Source organism: Lissotriton vulgaris, chromosome 11 (assembly GCF_964263255.1).
Source record: "Lissotriton vulgaris chromosome 11, aLisVul1.2, whole genome shotgun sequence".
In the NCBI taxonomy this organism is placed as follows: Eukaryota; Metazoa; Chordata; class Amphibia; order Caudata; family Salamandridae; genus Lissotriton; species Lissotriton vulgaris.
Genome location: NC_141699.1, coordinates 389,378,530 through 389,399,611, shown reverse-complemented (window position 1 = coordinate 389,399,611; position 21,082 = coordinate 389,378,530). Strand labels below are relative to the sequence as shown.

Genomic DNA, 21,082 nt, shown 5'->3' with positions numbered 1-21,082 from the left:
CACCCATTCCTGTATTTCCTCCTGTTGGACAGGCCACGTGAAGGGCTTGCTCCCTCCCCGCATGACAGGGCCCGAGCCCCGGCCCTCCAGGTGTTACCCACGGAAGCGGCCCGCACCCCGTCTCCTACGGGACTCCTGACCCCGGACATCTCCGTATCATGGGGCCGGGCCACTACCAACTCCATTGCCCGACCCTGCCGCCGTCTTGGACACTGCACCACGCGGCCGCGTGGCCTCAGCTCGACCCTAACCCTGGGCCTGGCCAGACCCCGACATCCCGGCACCACCATCCACCCAGGAGGTGAACGGACCACTTGGCAGGTCAATGGGAGAAAGAAGTGTCGATGGCTCTCCCCCGCCAGGTGCCGATCGCCCCAGCTCCCCCGGGCGCTGGCTCCACCCCCCTGCTGGGTGTCTGGACTCCTTCATCCCGGACCTCCCGACCTCCAAGTGCGAGGGTCTGGACATCAAAGGAGGCCAGACCTATAACTGGGGCAGCTCCAGAGCAGGAAGGCAGTTGTATCCTGGAGTCGAGAGACACCGAGAAGAACTCATCCTTGACGGACTACTGGCGCTGCCGTAGCCTTGCCTTGTGAACTATTGTCCTGCCTGCCGGCGCTGCCGCAACCTTCCGCATCCTTCATCCTCATCGGGACCTGCTGGCGCTGCCGCGGACCGTTGTCCTTACCACCTTCCCCGGGACCTGCTGGCACCGCCGCGGACCGTCGCTACCTACGATCATCTCGGGACCTGCTGGCGCTGCCGCAGCCCGTCCATCTAGAACGCTGAGCTCGAGGATTGTGAGCTATCCATCATATCATCGCATCTACCAGATTGGTAACAAGACTGTCCCGCTACCCCCTGTCCCATCCAAGAGACTAGAATCGAGGGGACCCCTGAGTCCAGACCTCCTTGTACCATCTTCTCGTACCTAAAGATTACTTATAAAGAACGTTAAACCTTATCTTTGTGTGGTGTACGTCTGTGGGGGGGAAGTTACTCGTCTGTACGATCACTGGAGACGGCTCTCCCCGGAGACCTCTCCCCTAGTCCTCGGCCGACCCTCCTGGTCCGTCTAACACCTCCAGAATGCAGGATGCGTATAGTTTGGCTTCCACGTCTATCAAAGATATTAGACGATAGCTCTGTGGCAGTCTCCTGTCCCCCTTTTGCCACATATCCTTTTGTCCTTGATTAACATGCTCAGCTTTCTCTGAACAACTTTCAATGTTTACGTTATCATACGTTTTTTTTTTGTCAAAGCTGGGCCTACCACCTACAGAAGGCATTGGTAAAGCCAGTAGGTCTCAATTTAAGATTATTGAATGTACAAGTGCTTGTTGTATTAAAAGCTATTTATATTCCCAAAAGCTGCCAACTGAAGCATGGGCCGCTACCTAGAGCTGGGCCCAGAGTAATTGGCCCCAGTTCCGCCCCCTATTGATGGCCCTGGGGTTATGTACCACACAACTGTTCGGCACCTCAATCCTAAAACAGTGCCAATACAATTAGAGGGTCTTTCAGTAAACCAAATACCACACTGTTATAGCAGGTCTTAAAATTCTATTTAGTATTGGAAGTAGGCAATCATGGATTCCTCCGGGCTGACCTCATCACCCAGAAATGTAGAGCAGTGCAAAGTTGATCAAACAAGAAACAAACAGAGGACAACCCACTATGGACATGTTAGCCGGATGCTGAACTGGTATTGACCTGCAGTATGTAGAATCCATTACATCATCACTTTAAACAGCTATGTGGACTGCTGCTCTGCTGCTTTCAGTTTAACTAATGGCATACAGAAGGATGTACTGAGCACAACTAAATTGATAAACAACGATTTCCAATATGGTTGGTCATCTATGTTAGAACTGCACTATTTTTGGCCTTGAGAAAGCTCAGAGGCACATGTGCCACCTGATCAAATAATAGAACCATAGATGCAAACAATAAAATAATGTGCCACAAACAATAAAACAACGTGCCACTTGGTACTCATAAATCCAATGCCTCTTTGTAATTAAAGGAAATTCTAAACCCGAACTGCATTCCACCCCGAGATAGTCCATCAACATCCAGGGACACCAAATCCTCATTACAAACAAATCACAAACCCTCAGAGTAACAACAGGCTCAGCCGTAAACAAGGAACCACATAAACATCAAAGCATGCGGTGCTAATACAAGATACTCCTGCAGATCAACTGTTCCTATCCACGATCCATCTGGTGACCCTTTCCAGAGCAACAATAATGGCAACACTATACTTTTAAAAATGGAAGAGCTGAAAGTGCATTCTCTGCGATTGTCTCCGTTGGTACATTCTGTATGCACAAGCTCAGACTGTTATATTCTATGGTTCTTAATTTGCAGAATGTTGATTGTTCTGTATTTTCCTGGTACTCCCCCTCCCCCCATATAAAGAACATAGAGCCTTGTGTAGGTTCAGTGCTACACGAAAGATATGATTCGTTGACTCGATGCAGTCCATAATGCCCACTGTGGAGCAGAAGGAGCTTCCTATATTAGCTGCCCCACCTTCCTCTCAGTTGAACAAGTGGGGCTCGTTTAGCAGGTTGTCGGGGACATCTCTTTCTGGGGAAGGAGAGCACTCCCAGGGAGAAGAAGTATACCTGCTGTGGCCTTTCCTTTTCAAATGCTTTCAATGAGGCTCCAAACATCAGCCAGACACCAGAAGTCCAGCCTCAAATCTTTCCACTCAGGCAGACCGGCTACATTGAGAGACTCATAACTAGACGCAAAATTATAAAAATCTGTGATGTCAGAATTTCTGAAGGGAAAAAGGTCAAATATCTAAAGAAAACGCAGAAATCTGAGGAAACATCAGTGCAAATATACATTAACACCTTATATTAACGTGTCGTTTCTTACCTGCAACAAGGAGACTTCTTATACAAATATCACAACAACACATTTTCAGAGTGCTCGGACCAGATGCCCCCATCTCAGCTGTTATTACAACGAGTTAATATCTAAATCAATGCTAGTCTTTATGTCTAGAATATATTGATAACATCTGCTACAGGACTGCCTGCTTGGCGCAAGCCTTTCACTTCTGATGGGTTTTCAGGCTGTCGTTCTGCCTGGAATTTGAGGCAAGGGTACGAAATGTACAGGAAATTCAGAGGGTTTCCAGCTATCTGCAGCTAATTTCCAAAATTTCTAAAATGTGGAATATTTCCAACATTTACTAGGAACTGAGAAATCTGTGTTTCCACTGAAAAATGTAATCTGCAGGTTTAGACTGTCCCTTGTGATCACTTTATAGAGCCATCATTGTTGCGCGCGTGCTCAGTTAGCTTGACCACATATAATTTGTTGCCAGTTTCTTGGCTCCCATGCACAAGCATAGCACCCCCACCCTGAACATGCATATTCGGGGACGATAGAACACTTGCAGATGTACCACCATGTTGAAATGCGGATAGTGTAAAAGTAAAGTTCATAAAATATTGGTGAACCTGAGTTAGCTGATGATGATGATGGGCCAACCTCTTCTTTCATTTTTACTGTCATTATTAGTTTTGTTTAATTTATTTTTACGCTGGGACATTTTTTAACTTTTCCTTCAAAACATATGCATGCTAACTTTAGAGTGTAGTATAACCCTGGGTGTAGGTCTACGCTACGCTCGTGGAGCATGCGTAGGTCGATTGCACGTAGCACAGTGCAAAAATGCGTAGCGGGCATTTTTTGCTTGCTTGCGGTCCTCAACGTCAAGTTGGTGGCAGCGAGTGAGCAAAATTACATCCTGGCAAGACTTTTTCCTCGTTCACGATCAGCAACATCAAGTTGCCGATCGCGAGCGTGGAAAATAAACCTCCCAGCGAGATTACCAACACGGGGAGGTCAGGTTTCTCATTGCAAGTGGTCGCGTATGCTCACGACCGCTCGCAATGAGAAGCTACTAGTCCACGGTGAGAAAGCTGCCGCTCCAGTACAAATCTACTTGATTGCACAGTGCGGATAAGCATCCGGCACTGTGCAATCAGTGCGAACAGCCTTTTCCCTACCGCACTATGCAGTTCGCGTAGCTTGCATAGTGAAAAGTGCACTTCGTGTAGCTATGCGTAGCGCTAATAGGCGAACTAGGCCCAGGGTTAGTGTAGTAGCATTTTTATTTTTTATACTTGTAAAAGTTTAATACTTAGTTCATATTTTTGTAAACATTCTTGGCTTGCCAGGGCCAGACTTTGCCATTGCTTTTAAATCTTCACACCAGGTGAACATTTAGATGGTTGACACCAAACCAGCATAACTATCTACATGGTAATACTAGATAGGGTGTGGCTGACAAGAAGCCTTAGCTGGATAATTAAACAGTAAGAGGGCCTCCACCTGCCCACCCACCCGCAACATTTTGATAAGCTCGTACTGACCCATAATACATCACATAACCCACTTCATTTATATTTTAAAAACGCATCATGTATGGGTTTGGAAAGGCAGCAATTATTTGTAACAGATGGTGTACTGCAGCTGGGGCACCCATCTTAAAATGGGATGCCGAGACAGCCGTGATGCAGCACTATATTACTAGCGGCACAACCCTCACCCCCCCCCCCCCCCCCCCCCCCCCCCCCCCACCGGTTATAGGCTTTGGCTGGGAAAGGAGACATTATTGTAAATGTTGATACATTCGGAAACGTTTAATTTAGGGAAACTATACACAATTTGTCCGCCAAAGGCCCTATGTGCATCTACCAGTCCTTACAAAGGGTCATTTCATTTAATTAGACAATTTTTCTTCCACTTTTAAAGTTTTAATTTAGTGAGATTAACATTCATGGGAAAGACAAGTCCTTGAAGCACTTTACGTGTTAGGGTTTGAAGCAGTGTTGGACCTTTTCTGTATCATCAGACTCCTTCCGGAAGCCTCAGCATGTACAGTGAAGATCAGTAGAGGGAGACTGTAAGATAACATGAGATGTGAATGTCTGATCTCTAGTTGAAGGAATGAGATTTCTCCTTCCCATGTAGAAATAAATATCTCCCACTTTTTAATTCCCCTACTAACTACCTGCATAGGGTCACATACACTGTCTCCATATCGATAAAGTTATTCCAATGTAATCCAGATCAAGGACTCCAACATCACCTAAATGTAAACCATTTTCTAACTTCCATTAATTAAGTTCCTGTCAGTTGGTCCTCTCAGACTTCTGAAGGAAAGACTTTGCACCCGATATTACAGAGCCTATTTTACTCTTTCATTTCAGATCAGAAATCTGGGAAAGCTACCCAAACAAGTTCATCCAGAGGGACGACACCAAGCGGTTCCACATTCTCAATACCCTCTTCAACATGTCAGGTAAGGTGGGGGCTTCTGGGGTCCACAAGTTGCATTTGACAAAGGACACAGGAGAATCTACACTGACTCTCTAGGTAGGCTGTGATTCTTCGGCAAAGTCGTTTGTTGACCTCCATATGTCCTTAAGTTCAATATACCATGATTCCTGCTTTAGCTATAGCACACAGGGCTAGCGGTCTGCTGCCGGCTACTGTGGGTGCCACACAATGTTTGCATACCCATGTCCACCCTGCCTGCTATGCATACCTTACAGAGAGCTCCTGTTATCTTTGAGCTCCCACACTGCTACTATGAAAGTCGCCTACGTCTCTATTTTGTGATTTAAGATTTCTGCTATGATTGTCTCACACAGACTTCTAATACCTCTAACGCATTATTGCTGTGACTGTTCACATCTCTCTTCTGAGGCCTATCACTCCCACAATGGCTCTAAATCCTTGCTATCTATGTAACATACACATATCAATGTATTTACCTAATGCAAACACCTTTTAGCAAAACTGTATAAAGCATAAAATATATTTTGAATGTTTTGTGACACAATGTCTTGTCCCGAAGTCCTAGCATTAGAGATTACATGGCGCTCCCTCGTTCCTGTGGTGCAGGATTATTCCGACGGATATCACACGCATTCCTGTTTTGTGGCTGATGATCCCTGACACGGCTGTTTTACACGGTCCTCTCGGGGACTTCTACCTTACAAGCCTCCCCTATTCTGGGGGTGTAAACTACTGCTGTAGATGCTCTGAAGAGACCTGTATTCCAGGATCATATCATCAGACTCCATGGTACAGATGTCTCACACAGAGCGTTCACTGTTCCATGGCTTGAATTTAAGAACAAAATATCTTTTAATAAACTGTCTAAAGGAATATATGAAGTGGTGAATTGCTCACCCTAAAAATCTGCAGGCGGGTTTGAGGTCTTGCAAGGTGGCATCTTTCTTTTTACTGATAACAGGATATCAACAAGATGGCGATTAGTTATGATTTTTTTTCATTACTACTCTTTAATGATCTAACTGGGTGGGAATGCCTGAAGTAATCTTAACAGCTGTTTTTGCTCAGAATGTACTCCATTCCATCATTTTAAGTTCAGTTCGTCTATTCCATAACACAGGGGACTGACTTTATGCAAATTAACAACCAAAAAAGAATTCCTTTCTGTGTAATACAATTTAAAGCATTAATGTAATTTGTAAACAATGACACCTATTTGGATCATTTATATCCCCAACTCATCATACATTGCATTTAGACCAAATCATACCATTAGATGTATCCAAATAATTTTTTATTAAAAAAAGTTTCATCCTTATACTTAATATAAACACTTTATCACAAGTAAAAATAAAATTATCTGGTTCTTTTCAGAACAACAATATACATATATTCATTAGACACAATACATGAATCTCAATACATAATACAAAGTAACCAAATAAAAAACAGTTTGTTAATTGGTTACTTTTTATTATGTATTGAGAATCATGTATTGTGTCTAATGAATATATGTATATTGTTGTTCTGAAAAGAACCAGATCATTTTATTTTTACTTGTGATAAAGTGTTTATATTAAGTATACGGTTGAAACTTTTTTTAATAAAAATTATTTGGATACATCTAATGTTATGATTTGGTCTAAATGCAATGTATGATGAGTTGGGGATATAAATGATCCAAATAGGTGTCATTGTTTACAAATTACATTAATGCTTTAAATTGTATTACACAGAAAGGAATTCTTTTTTGGTTGTGATATTTCCGGTCCTTTCTGGGTTAAATAGGGAACACTCTCTCTTTTTTCTGCCTTTATGCAAATTAACTCCAGCCTGTCCCAAAGGAAGAATCTAAACTGCTAGACTGCATCCCGTCCAAATTGGACCAAAAGGCAAACTCAAATATTTCAGCCCTGTTGGATGTGAACAGAGTGGTGCAGCCTGATTATCAATTGCGCAGTAAATTCACGACCAATTTCTGGCAATTCCTACATCAATTAGGACAACTAAAACAGAACAAACTGATGATGGAACAATGGTTAATCTGTAGTTGCACCGAAAGCAAAAACGATGGGCTGGAATGTGCGTAGAGTAATTACCAGTGGATGAGGTAAATTTAGACACTCCATCCATCATCCCATTTTAATCTCACCACAGCACAATTCTCAAGTCCACACTAGATCAATCAATCAATCAGGTTTCTTATGAAGCACAACTACTCACCTGTGAGGGTCTCAAGGTGCTACGTGGGGGGCTCGGGGAGCTGTCCCCTGGTCACACTGCTGGGAGGGAAAAACAGGCAGAGGACCCAGCAAACTACCCCTCACATGACACAGTGCTTTATAGGATGCAAGTTCAGCACCTGGGTCCTGCAGTGTAGGGCTTCGGTCTGCTTTGCACCACTGGGCCATTCAGGAACAGTCGCACTCTGGAGAGCACAGCACTGAATGGAAGCAGGCCAGTCTCCTCTAACTTTAATACCTGGCCTATTAACAGCTTGAGGTTGCACTGCAGTACCAATACCAACAATTAATGGATGCCCAGGCAGCACCCAGCCTTTCTCTCCGAAAGTTTCGACTCACCGTGGGACACCTAGGCTAAAGGCAAGTTTGTTTGCACCGTACACGTTGATAGGCTGCCCATGCCAGAACCCCTTGTTCTCCAAGCCCGCATTTCATTGATTGGCTGGGAACTGAACAAAGCGTAGACTGCTCTAGCTCTTTTACTTTTCTTCTGGTTTACACTTCTGCCCAGATATGGGGTTATAGTCCTATAGATAGACAGAAAAAAATCTACCTACCAAAGTAGAGATCAAAATCCCTATGGTCAAAATATGGAGCTTCTTTGCATGAAAAGTAAATTAGCAAAATATTGCCTCAAAAATACTTAAGACCTAAATATCCGGGAAACAGCTTTTTTCATCGCATGCTTTACACCACATGCCATTACAACGCAGTTGTTACAATGACCGCGTTGTTACATCGCGAACCATTACATCGCAAGTCATTACAACGACTTGCTGTAGGGGGCGCATTAGTGTTGGATTTACAATCTAACACCTTCCCTGCTGTGCACAAACTGGAGTAGGAATAGTAAATTATACTATTCCTAAGTCCAGCTCACCTTCTACAGTAAATCGTTGTAACGACTTGCGATGTAATGGTTCGCAATGTAACAACGCAGTCGTTGTAATGAACACGTTGTAATGGCATGTGACGTAATTCATGCGTAGTAATGACATACTTTCGAATATCCACAGGCTGGTTTATACCACTTTGACCCAGGTTTAGACATGTAGGAATAGGGATCTCCGACTTCCTCCCAGGTTTCAAATACTATGGTGCAAACATATGTGTGATGTGTATCTCTAAGGTGCTATACAAATCAATACACTCATCTCTATCTCTTGAGTGCCAGACAGGTTGAGACACACACCTCTTTCTCCTTTTGTGTCAGACAGGATGATGCACACAGCTCTCAGTTCCAGGTGTCTGGCAGGATGACACCCACCACATATACACATACACACGCACATGCACATACACACACGCATACACAAACACGCATTCACGCGCACATACACACACACACACTCCTATCTCCCTCTTTCTTTCAGGTGTCTGACATGATGACTAACACAGCCCCCCTCTCTCTATCTCAAGTATCGGGCAGGATGACACACATCCCACTTATACACACACACAAGTATACACACACACGCACACACACACTCCTCTCGCCCTCTTTCTTTCAGGTGTCTGACATGATGACTAACACAGCCCTCCCTACCCCCTCTCTCTCTCTGAAGTGTCGAGCAGGATGACAGCATAGCTCTGCCTCTCTCTCAGATGTTAGGCAGGATGACACGCATATACCCAACACACACAGACAGACACAAACACCCAATTCTCCGTCTTTCTCTCAGGTCTCGGACATGACTGCTCACACAGCTCCCCTTTCTCGCAGATGTCGGGTAGGATGAGGCACACACACAGCTTCTCATCTCAGTGATCAGGCAGAATAACAAACACCGCTCCTTTGAGTGACAGAAGGGAAGACACAAACAGATTTCACTCTCTCAGGTCCAGGCAAGGCGGCACAGGCATATTTAAATTATGTAAACAAAATATTAGGGTCAAGTATATTTCTTTGTATTGGAAAGTGATTGGATATTTCTTTAATCAGTATTTTCTTTCTCGTTTTGTCTTTCTAGAAACCTATCTGTATGCCTGCTTGGTGGATTTCTTCTCAAATTGCACCAGATATGTAAAGTAAGACATAATTATTAATAACCAAGTGCTTTGAAGACTGTGAGAAGTGAATATCCTTCCTTGATCGGAATACCAGGACCCCACACCTCTGGGGTGTCAAAGTTAATAAGAAGATACCTCTTGAAGGAACTCACAGAACCACGGTCGAGTGCCCCATCTCTGACACGGAGTAGCCCAGATGAACACCGAACAGTTTCCTAGCCCAGCCCCATTAAACCTTAAACCCTGTGTCCCTGAACTGCAGGGAACACCTTTGCAACTCATGCTCTTTGCCTTCAGAAAGGATTCAAAGCTTGGGGCAGAGAATTCCAGGCTCTGTGTGCATATTGCTACACACTCTAGAAATCTGAGCGGAAACCAGTTTTCTGGCTCAATATTTTTCTTGAGTAAGTTGGGATGAAAGTTAGCTGAATTGCTGAGCAATTCTGGCCTATCCTTCTTGAATTCCGTAAGAAGCTGGTGGGCTGGCTCTTCAAGTAAGGCCCCCGAGCACTTCCCACGCCCCTGCAAGGTGCCAAAATACTCCGGAGGGTGATTAGGTGGTGTAGAAATCTACACAACATAACATATTGTACCCTATAGTGTTTCTTGTCCTGTGTTTTTTTCTTGATAAACATGAAAAACCATCGGAGGTGCCACACATGTTTTTTGAATTTGTCAACATCAGATGACACAAACATGCAAAGCGTTCCCCTTTTCGGAGTGAGGTTGGCTACGAGTCTCTCAGTCTCGCTGTGCAGTGAGTGGCAATGGTGGCAGATTGATTCTAGTCCAGGGGCACTGGCCTTTTCACATGGACCCTTTTGAGGAGTCTGCCTACTAGTTATCCCCAGTGAAGGTTTGTCAAGTGCCCATAACTAGAGTCCCTTGGACAAGTATGTAAAATATATGTATGAATGTTTTTGGAGTGTATGGTTCATGAGTGAACTTGTGTGGTTCATTTGGATCCACTGTGCATGCTGAACAAGATGGTGGTCTCCTTTGTGTAAGCTGGCTACGTCCGTCTAAGAATTACCAGTTTGCACGTATGTCTTTCCTGTCCCTTTCCCAAAGCCTGAAGCGCCTGGTGAATGGGGACAGTAACCTGCTAATTTCTTTCCTCTGCTGTAGGCTTCTCTTTGCCCTGGGTGAAATGTACTCATCCCTCCTTTTTATGAGCCCAATACTCATCACATCTATGGTTAGTCAGAATTAGACCTAGGCTACTTGAAGTTTGTAAGTACTAGACGTGATCAGTACCAGGAGTTCATTCATCAACATCTGGACAACAAAGAAGCATGCACACAAGTGCAGGACAGAGTAGACAGCAGGCAGGAAGTAGAATCTCAGCTGGGTGGATAATCTTCACCCATAAAGGGCTGAATTCTGAGATGCCTTACTCAGGTGACCTGTGGACAGGGCAGATTGTACAAGGAGCTAGACTGTACCTGCCAAAGGGAACTGACTGGATCCCTTCAACACCTGCACCAGACCCAACTGATGAGAACATGTGCACATAGGGGATCTGCAACAGACTTAGGTCTGTCCTCATTGTATGGCTTGAGAGGTGGAAAAAAAACAGCGTGTCATCTGGGACATGGAGCTGATCGAGGCCTGCCAACAGTAAGAGTGGTGACTGTGATTAAATTACTGTTTCCTCAGCCTCAAATGGACATGGTGTTCGTCACCCTTCACAACCCATGCGGAGAATCTGGCTCTTGTAGGAGTTTGTTCCAGATTACTGGAATTATCGTGCCAGCCTTTATGGTTTTGTAGATATTGAAAAAACTCTCTCTCTTCTTCTTCTCCTCCTTCTTCTTCTCCTTCTTCGTTTTCTCTTTCTTTCTTTCTCTCTCTCTCTCTCCTCTCTCTTCCCAGTACAACGTTATCGGTTCTTACCTTGTGTAAATGTCCAGACATGCAACTGTTAACTGGGCAAGATCTGTGCCACAATAATCACAAATTGATCCTGAATGACTCTGGTGTGCAAAATAAATCTCAAACCCAGGTTCTAAAGTTAGTGCTGCATAGCCAAAGGTGCTACAATTCCCCTTTAATGGCAGGCTATCCACTATATAAACTACAATAGCTTAACGTAACAAACATAAATACCACAAATTGAGTTACATAAAATTCCACTAGGTGCGTCGTCCACTGAGGGAGTTTCCTATCTAATGTCTTCCCTCTTACACACTTAAGCCACTTAAAATGAAATGTTGTGAGCATATCTTCCATACTACAATGTATGATCCTGTCCTGAGGGGAAGCCTCTTGCTCAATATCTTCTTTTTCTGTTTCTTCCCTCTTAAGCTCTTATCGGGTCTCAAACTTGGTTCTTTAAAAATATCTCCCCTCTTACTCTCTCATCCTGTGCCGGTAGTTTCTTTTAAAATATCTTTCCTCTACACTCATCCTTTTCCCAGCTGGGTTTCTTCACAATACCTTCCCTCTTACACTCACTCACCCAGCCTACATGTGGTTTTGTATCCAAATACCTGTCCCTGTTACCCTCTCTAAAGCTGCCCAAATGTGGTTATCTTCACATTTTCTCCCCTCTAACAGTCTATCATCCCACCTGGAGGTAATTTTCTTCCCTATATCTTCCCTCATATTATTCAGGGGTGATTTCCTTCACTATACCTTCCCTCTTACACTCTCTTAGTACCCAGGGAAGAATTCCTTCTCTATACCTTCCCTCTTACACTATTACCCTACCTGGAGGTGGTTTCCTTCACAATACTTTCCCTCTTCCACTCCATTATCCTAACTAGAGATGGTCTTCTTCACAATACCTAACCTGTTACACTTTCTCATCCTGCCGCCAGGTGGTTTCCTTTGGGTGCGTAATGTGTAAAAGAATAAGTACAGTGGCCCAATATTTTATAGAAGGTCCTGGACGGCACTGCCATATGTTGAATGTTGGACAGGCCCCAGAAGGGGGCTCACTCCCTCCCCGCATGACAGAGCCAGGACACCGACTCTCCGGAAGCCACCCACAGAAGCAACCCGTAACCCATCCCACACGGGACACCTGCCCCCGAACATCTCCGTATCACCGGCCTGGGCCTCCACTAGCACCATTGCCCGGGCCCAGCCGCCATCTTGGACACTGCACCACGAGGCCGCGTGGCCTCAGCTCGACCCCAACCCTGGGCCTGGCCAGGCCCCGACATCCCGGCACCACCATCCACCCAGGAGGTGAACGGACCACTTGGCAGGTCAATGGGAGAGAGAAGTTTCGATGGCTCTCCCCCTCCAGGTGCCGATCGCCCCCAGCCTCCCCGGGCGCTGGCTCCACCCCCCTGCTGGGTGTCTGGACTCCCTCATCCCGGACCTCCCGACCTCCAAGTGCGAGGGGCCGGACATCAAAGGGCACCAGACCTATAACTGGGGCAGCTCCAGAGCAGGAGGGCAGTTGTATCCTGGAGTCGAGAGACACCGTGAAGAACTCATCCTTGACGGACTGCTGGCGCTGCCGCAGCCCTGCCTTGTGAACTGTCGTCCTGCCTGCTGGCGCTGCCGCAGCCCTCTGCAACCTTCATCCTCGTCGGGACCTGCTGGCACTGCCGCGGCCCGTTGCAACCACCATCTTCGTCGGGACCTGCTGGCGCTGCCGCGGCCCGTTGCCACCTACGATCTCCTCGGGACCTGCTGGCGCTGCCGCGGCCCGTCCTCCTAGAACGCCGAGCTCGAGGATTGTGAGCTAACCATCATTTCATCGCAACTACCAGATTGGTAACAAGACTGTCCCGCAACCCCTTTTCCCTTCAAAGAGACTAGAATCGAGGGGACCCCTGAGTCCTGACCTCCTTGTACCACCCTACCGTACTTCAAGATTGCTTATAAAGAACGTTAAACCTTATCTTTGTGTGGTGTCCATCTGTGGGGGGGAAGTTACTTGTCTGTACGATCGCTGGAGACGGCTCTCCCCGGAGACCTCTCCCCTTGTCCTCGGCCGACCCTCCAGGTCCCGTCTAACATTGAATTTGCCAAAAGTCATGTCTTTTGTCAGTCACCTTACACTCCCAACCCTGTATCTCACTCCTGCAGGTTCTTTTTCATCCTGAATTCTCCCTTTGTCATTGTTTTCCATCATTCTCTTCCACTTTATTTCACCCTTTTTAGGGCTCTGCCTACGTCACCACTTCGTCAGAAGTGGGGCGGAGCACCGAGCCGTCTTGTTACGGGTCTCAGAATAGTGAAGTAAAAATTCCTCACTGCGCGAGATTTTTCCGTAGTTTATTTTGGCATCTGCATGCTAATTGGTCCTCGCAGTGTTGTGTTTCTAGTAACCTTCACGCAATAGGCCATATGGATTTCAGTTTGTGCACTTCCTGCATATTCTGTGCGGTTACGCACAGGGGAGTGCAATAAATTGTTAATTACGAGCTGTCAGGGTGGCGCGTTCACCAGTCTGCAGTGAGTTTGGTGGGCGCGCGTTCGTCTGCATCCTTTCATGTGTAAGTGTTGGCCTTTGAAGAGCTGGCTTGGTCGTGCGCCGACAATGAGACACACAGTCTTCATTACCCCACAAAGTATGTAAGTGCGTTTGTATTGGAGGCAGTAACGTCCAGGTACAAAATGGAATTATTTTCACTGGCTTACGAACAGTCGCACATTTTGCCGCATTCTCCTCATCTCATCAAAGGGGCTCATGTCTTGTTCAGCAACAAAACCAAACCTCCGAGAGCAGGAATGTATTTCTGCATGGAGGGTCCGAGCAGCCGGGGTGCAACAGTTGTTCTTGTGTGTCTAACCTTGGGCCTCATGACAAGTAGGTTGATTTTAGGTGCAGGGATACACAGGCACTGCTCACACACACAGACACTGTTGACACACACGGACACTGCTCACACACACAGGCACTTCTCACACACATAGGCACTTCTCACACACACAGGCACTTATCACACACAGGCACTGATCACACACAGACACTGCTCGCACACAGACACTGCTCACACACACAGACACTGTTCACACACACAGACACCAGCACTGCGCGCGTACATAGACACTGTTCACACACACAGGCAGTACATACACACACAGGCTGCTCACACACACTGGCACTGCGCGCACACATAAGCACTGTTCACACACACACAGGCACTACATACACACACCGGCACTGCGCACACACACAGGCGCACTGATCACACACAAGCACTGTTCACACACAGGCACTGTCCACACACAGGCACTGTTCACACACAGGCACTGTTCACGCACACAGACACTGCTCACAAACACATACCCTGCTCACACACACAGGCACTTTTCACACACACAGGCACTTCTCACACACACAGGCACTTCTCACACACAGGCAGTGTTCACACACAGACACTGCTCGCACACAGACAGTGCTCACACACACACACACTGCTCACACACACAGACACTGTTCACAAACACAGACACTGTTCACACACACAGGCACTGTTCACACACACAGGCACTACATACACACACAGGATGCTCACACACACTGGCACTGTGCCTACGTCTCTTACGAACAGTCCCACATTTTGCCGCATTTTCCTCATCTCATCAAAGGGGCTCAAGTCTTGTTCAGCAACAAAGCCAAACCTCCGAGAGCAGGAATGTGTTTCTGCATGGAGGGTCCGAACAGCCGGGATACAACAGTTGTGCTTGTGTGTCTAACCTTGGGCCTCATGACAAGTAGGTTGATTTTAGGTGCAGGGATACACAGGCACTGCTCACACACACAGACACTGTTGACACACACGGACACTGCTCACACACACAGGCACTTCTCACACACACAGGCACTTCTCACACACACAGGCACTTCTCACACACACAGGCACTTCTCACACACAGGCACTGTTCACACACAGACACTGCTCGCACACAGACACTGCTCACACACACAGACACTGTTCACACACACAGACACCGGCACTGCGTGCACACGTAGGCACTGTTCACACACACAGGCACTACATACACACACAGGCTGCTCACACACACCAGCACTGCGCGCACACATAGGCACTTCAAACACACAGGCACTACATACACACAGGCACTGTTCACACACAGTCACTGCTCACACACAGACACTGCTCGCACACAGACACTGCTTGCACACAGACACTGCTTGCACACAGACAGTGCTCACACACACAGACACTGCTCACACACACAGACACTGTTCACACACACAGACACTGTTCACACACAGAGGCACTGTTCACACACACAGGCACTACATACACACACAGGCTGCTCACACACACCGGCACTGCGCCAATGTCACTTACGAACAGTCCCACATTTTGCCGCATTCTCCTCATCTCATCAAAGGGGCTCATGTCTTGTTCAGCAACAAAACCAAACCTCCGAGAGCAGGAATGTGTTTCTGCATGGAGGGTCCGAGCAGCCGGGATGCAACAGCTGCGCTTGTGTGTCTAACCTCGGGCCTCATGACAAGTAGGTTGATTTTAGGTGCAGGGATACACAGGCACTGCTCACACACAAAGACACTGTTGACACACACGGACACTGCTCACACACACAGGCACTTCTCACACACACAGGCACTTCTCACACACACAGGCACTTCTCACACACACAGGCACTCCTCCCACACAGGCACTGTTCACACACAGACACTGCTCGCACACAGACACTGCTCACACACACAGACACTGTTCACACACACAGACACTGTTCACACACACAGACACCGGCACTGCGCGCACACATAGGCCCTGTTCACACACACAGGCAGTACATACACACACAGGCTGCTCACACACACCGGCACTGCGCGCACACATAGGCACTGTTCACACACACAGGCACTACATACACACACCGGCACTGCGCACACACACAGGCACACTGATCACACACAGGCGCACTGATCACACACAGGCACTGTTCACACACATGCACTGTCCACCCACAGGCACTGTTCACACGCAGGCACTGTTCACACACAGGCACTGTTCACGCACACAGTGCTGTGTGCTGTAGAGTGCTGTGTACTGTAGAGTGCAGAGTGCAGTTGAGTGCAGAGTGCAGTTGAGTGAAGAGTGCTGTGTGCTGTAGAGTGCAGAGTGCTGTTGAGTGCAGAGTGCTGTGTGCTGTTGAGTGCAGTTGAGTGCAGAGTGCTGTAGAGTCCAGAGTGCTGTTGAGTGCAGAGTGCTGTGTGCTTTTGAGTGCTGTGTGCTTTTGAGTGCAGTTGAGTGCAGGTGAGTGCAGTTGAGTGCAGGTGAGTGCAGTTGAATGCAGTTGGGTGCAGTTGAGTGCAGTGTGCTGTAGAGTGCTGTATGCTGTAGAGTGCAGTGTGCTGTGTGCTTTTGAGTCCAGAGTGCTGTGTGCCTTTAAGTGCAGAGTGCTGTGTGCTGTAGAGTGCAGAGTGCTGTGTGCTGTTGAGTGCTGTGTGCTGTTGAGTGCAGAGTGCTGTTGAGTGCAGAGTGCTGTTGAGGTGAGAGTGCTGTAGAGTGATGTGTGTTGTTGATTGCAGTGTGCTGTGTGCTGTTGAGTGCAGAGTGCTGTGTGCTGTTGAGTACAGAGTGCAGAGTGCTGTTGAGTGCAGAGTGCTGTTGAGTGCAGACTGCTGTGTGCTTTTGAGTGCTGTGTGCTTTTGAGTGCTGTGTGCTTTTGAGTGCAGTTGTGTGCAGTTGAGTGCAGAGTGACAGTGAGTGCAGAGTGAGTGCAGAGTTCTGAGTGCAGAGTGAGTGTAAAGTGACAGTGAGTGCAGAGTGACGGCAGAGACAATGTGTGAGGGTGCAGGGTGCACATTGTGTGAGTGTGCAGAATGAGTGTGCAGGATAAACAGTGTGTGACTATGCCGGGTGACATTGGGAGTGTGCGGGTGAGCAGTGTGTGAATGTGTAGGGGCAGTGTGTGAGTGTGCAGAAAACACCACACACACATACCACACACACACACACCATACACACACCACTCACACATACACCACACACACATAACACACACACAAACCACACACACCTCACTCTCTCAACATTACACACTCGTCACCACTCACCACAACACACTCACCACCACACACTCACCCCCACAGACTCACCCCCACAGACTCACCACCACACACTCACCACTACACACAAAACAACACACACAACAACACACCGCCAGCCGTCAATTAATGCTTTCACCAGGCACAAACAACAACAACCATCAATGTACGGTTTCACCAAAAGCAAACACGACCATGCATCAGTGCTGCTAAACACCCACGCACACAACAAACAATGTCAGTGCAACTTTCACCAAACACACACACACCAACAGCTGGCAGTGCACCAGCCACTCTTTCAATTGGCACAATCATCAACAGCTGTCAGTGCACCCTTTCACCAACCACACGCATTACCATCCATCTCTGTACGCTTGACAGCCACACTCAGTAACAGCTCTTACTGCACGCTACCACCAGTCATACACACCTCAAGCCTCCACTACACGCTTCCACCAAACACACACACCAACAGCCATCACTGCACAATTCCTACAGGCACACACATCCACCACCCATCAATGCACACACCAATTGATAACGCATCCACCAATTAAAATTTTACCTATCACACTATGCTGCACTTTACCATTGATAACATTCCAATCCAACACACATATCTCCAACACACACCACATGCATCCACTCCAAAACATATGCCTAAAACACATTGCCATTTACAATGGCATTATCTCTAACTCAAACAAACCCGAGCCCTAATGCATTCCTAATGCTTGTTACCTTTTGTTCTGAGTCAAAGGCTGATGAAAATGATGTGGCTGGTTCCCTTAAATGAGAGTCGTTGGGGCCCACCTGCAAAACTGGTTCCTTCACTATACCTTCCCTCTTACACTCTCATCCTTTCTGGAGGAGATTTCTTCACCCATATTCCTTCTTACGCTCTCTCATTCTGCCCAAAGTTTCCTTTCATGCTATCTCCCCCTTACATTTGTTTTACTGTGTCATGAGATGGTTTCCTTCCCTCTTACACTATGTAGTTCATTGATACTCAAAGTTCAGCCTGGGGGCGCATGCAGCCTCCTGATCTTTACATACGGCCCCTTGGTCAACAGCAGCACTGGTCTGCTGCTTACTTGACTCAGCACTAACATAAAAAAGATGTTAAATAAACAAGCAAGCATATATTTATAGGTTAATTGAAGGTAAAAAAGGAAATAACTAGTGTGTCCTGCACTAGTTACCTTTTGGAACACCTTCATTTTAAAACAAGTCTTGCAACAAATGAGAAAAATATGAATAAGTCTCAAAAATTCAAAAAGTGTATTTCATTTAAATGCAGAACAGTTCACCTTAGGGCATCAGATATCACTGCATTAAGAAGTACGTAGAAACAATCATCCTTCTCCCAACCCTGACAACAATGCCTATAGGGGACTTAGAGGCCAGTCATTTGTTATGTGCCCTCTCTGGGTGGCCGTGGTTCCTATTATATCAAACACAGGAGCAGGTCTTGTATAGTGTACATTCTGAAGTCGTGCATTTCGAGGTCCCTTATATGTGATGATAAAGATAAAAGGAGGGAAAGGGAAATAAAACAATTGCCTTGGACAGTGGTTCTTAATCTGTGGTCCGGGGACCCCTAGGGGTCAGCAACACCTTCACAGGGGGCCTGTGAGTACTTGGGAAAAACAATTATAAACAAATTAATAAAATGTATATAAATAAAGAAGCAACATGTAAAGCTACACATTTAAAATGTTCTGTAAATGTGAAGGAAATTGAAATTGGAGGCTAAAAATTAACTTGGTATGCTCAGATTGATTCATGAGAGCATTGCAAGTGTGTCAAACAGAATATAATATGGATGAAGTTTGGTCTCAGTTGAATTTAGAAAAGCTCTAACCTTTTCATTAAAATTTTAATTTAGATGTTTTTCACATTTGTTCGTGAATAAAATAAAATATTTTTATATTTGTTTGATGAATGCTTGTTTATGTAAGTTTGTGTATTGTTGTGTAGTTCAAATCATTGAAATTGCTTAGGCTGGTGTTCTCAGATTCTAATAATGATTCTTTGGGGGTGGCCGGATTCCAATAATGATTCACTGGGGGTCTCTGTATTTCAGGGGTGATCAAGTGGGGGGTGTAAAGATGTCAAAGGTAAAGAACCACTGGCCTAGTAACACACAATTTGATGAAGTGCAGAAGCCCGGATTAGCCCCACGTTTTCTGGCTTTATATTGTGCAGTTAAGCCATAAAATATTTATATACTTCAGTTCACTTCTGCCCCCCCTCTCCTCCCCCCCCCCACCCCCCCCCAGACCAGCTCTCCCCTCCCCCTCCACCCCCCCCCCCCTCCCCCCCTCCCCACCCGATGCATCCCCAACACCCTCCTTGCATCAATGCGTCCCTAGTCACACCACAGACCCACCTTTTTGGCTCCTGGGGGAATGTTTGCCGGGTGCCCATGTATAGTCCAATTCAGAGTTGGACTATATGCATGTTTCTCCCCTAACACTCTCGTCCTTGCCAGTGCAGTTATTTCCGTATCCAGGATGTCTAAATTAACAGATAAATGACCCGACTACACGGTGCTTACACTGGTCCATCTACCCCTTGTGTTTTTTGCAGCTGCGAGACTGGCTACAAGCACGGGAACCTCTTCATGTCCTTCCGCAGCATCTTCCAGGACGTGCGTGACGCCATGGACTACGTGCACGACTCGGTAAGAGGCGCGCGCGGCTTTGCTTATCTCTTGGGCGCTCGCGGCTGAGTAACCTCAGCACTGGGTGCTGGCGGCGTGAGATATCGACAGGAGCACGGAAGGGAACTCCTTGAGACACGCTCACCCACTCCTTCACACGGCATTTTACGTCACACGCAAGGCGTGTTGCCAGTTTGTGTGTTGTTATTGATATTTAAAGTATAAACGTGTTCGTTTCTAACGGTGACGTAGTTAGGCTGCCAGGGGCCCTCACAGCCCTGGGCGCCCGGTGTCACTGTACTCGCTACATCATAGCATAGCTTCGCCTCTCTCGTTTCTAGCTACATGTTCTGAATGAGCAGATCCCTCTTACAAGCTTCCTTTTTCCAAAGTTTACCAAGTTTCCTGGAAAAGAAGCAAAAAAACACATAACTTTGTCATGAGATGTAATTTCAAGTATCAAAACGAAAAGGGAGGTAGGGGGCTTATCAAGGGTGCAACAGGTGTAGTGGTACTGGGGCTTATTAGGCTAGGCACGACCCAATGGACCCAAATTATAAATGTCTTCTAGTACCCATGGAAAGGGAAGTGGGATCCATCTTTCCTTGTTTAATTATGGCCCCAAGGTCTTACTGGCACGCCATTGCTTTAGTCTTACATATTCCTCCTCTGAGAATACCCGGAATAATCCTTCACACAAGTGATTTAGGACGTGCCATATGTATTGCAGGAGTTAAATATCCGAGGTGTTATATATACTGCAGACCCCTCATAGCACTACACTTATTGTCCTAGCTTGGCATGCGTGCACCAGCC

The 21,082-nt window shown here is 46.6% G+C and overlaps 1 protein-coding gene across 1 annotated transcript in view; it reads left to right on the top strand.

Annotated features, from left to right (window-relative positions):
* LOC147679841 (cytosolic purine 5'-nucleotidase-like) overlaps nt 1-21,082 on the top strand; it is a 242,758-nt gene that overhangs the window by 109,809 nt on the left and 111,867 nt on the right. The window contains exons 5-7 of the mRNA XM_086943402.1: nt 5,241-5,332; nt 9,545-9,602; nt 20,194-20,287. Of these exons, the coding sequence (XP_086799528.1) occupies nt 5,241-5,332; nt 9,545-9,602; nt 20,194-20,287 (244 nt within the window). The remainder of the gene's footprint in view (nt 1-5,240; nt 5,333-9,544; nt 9,603-20,193; nt 20,288-21,082) is intronic.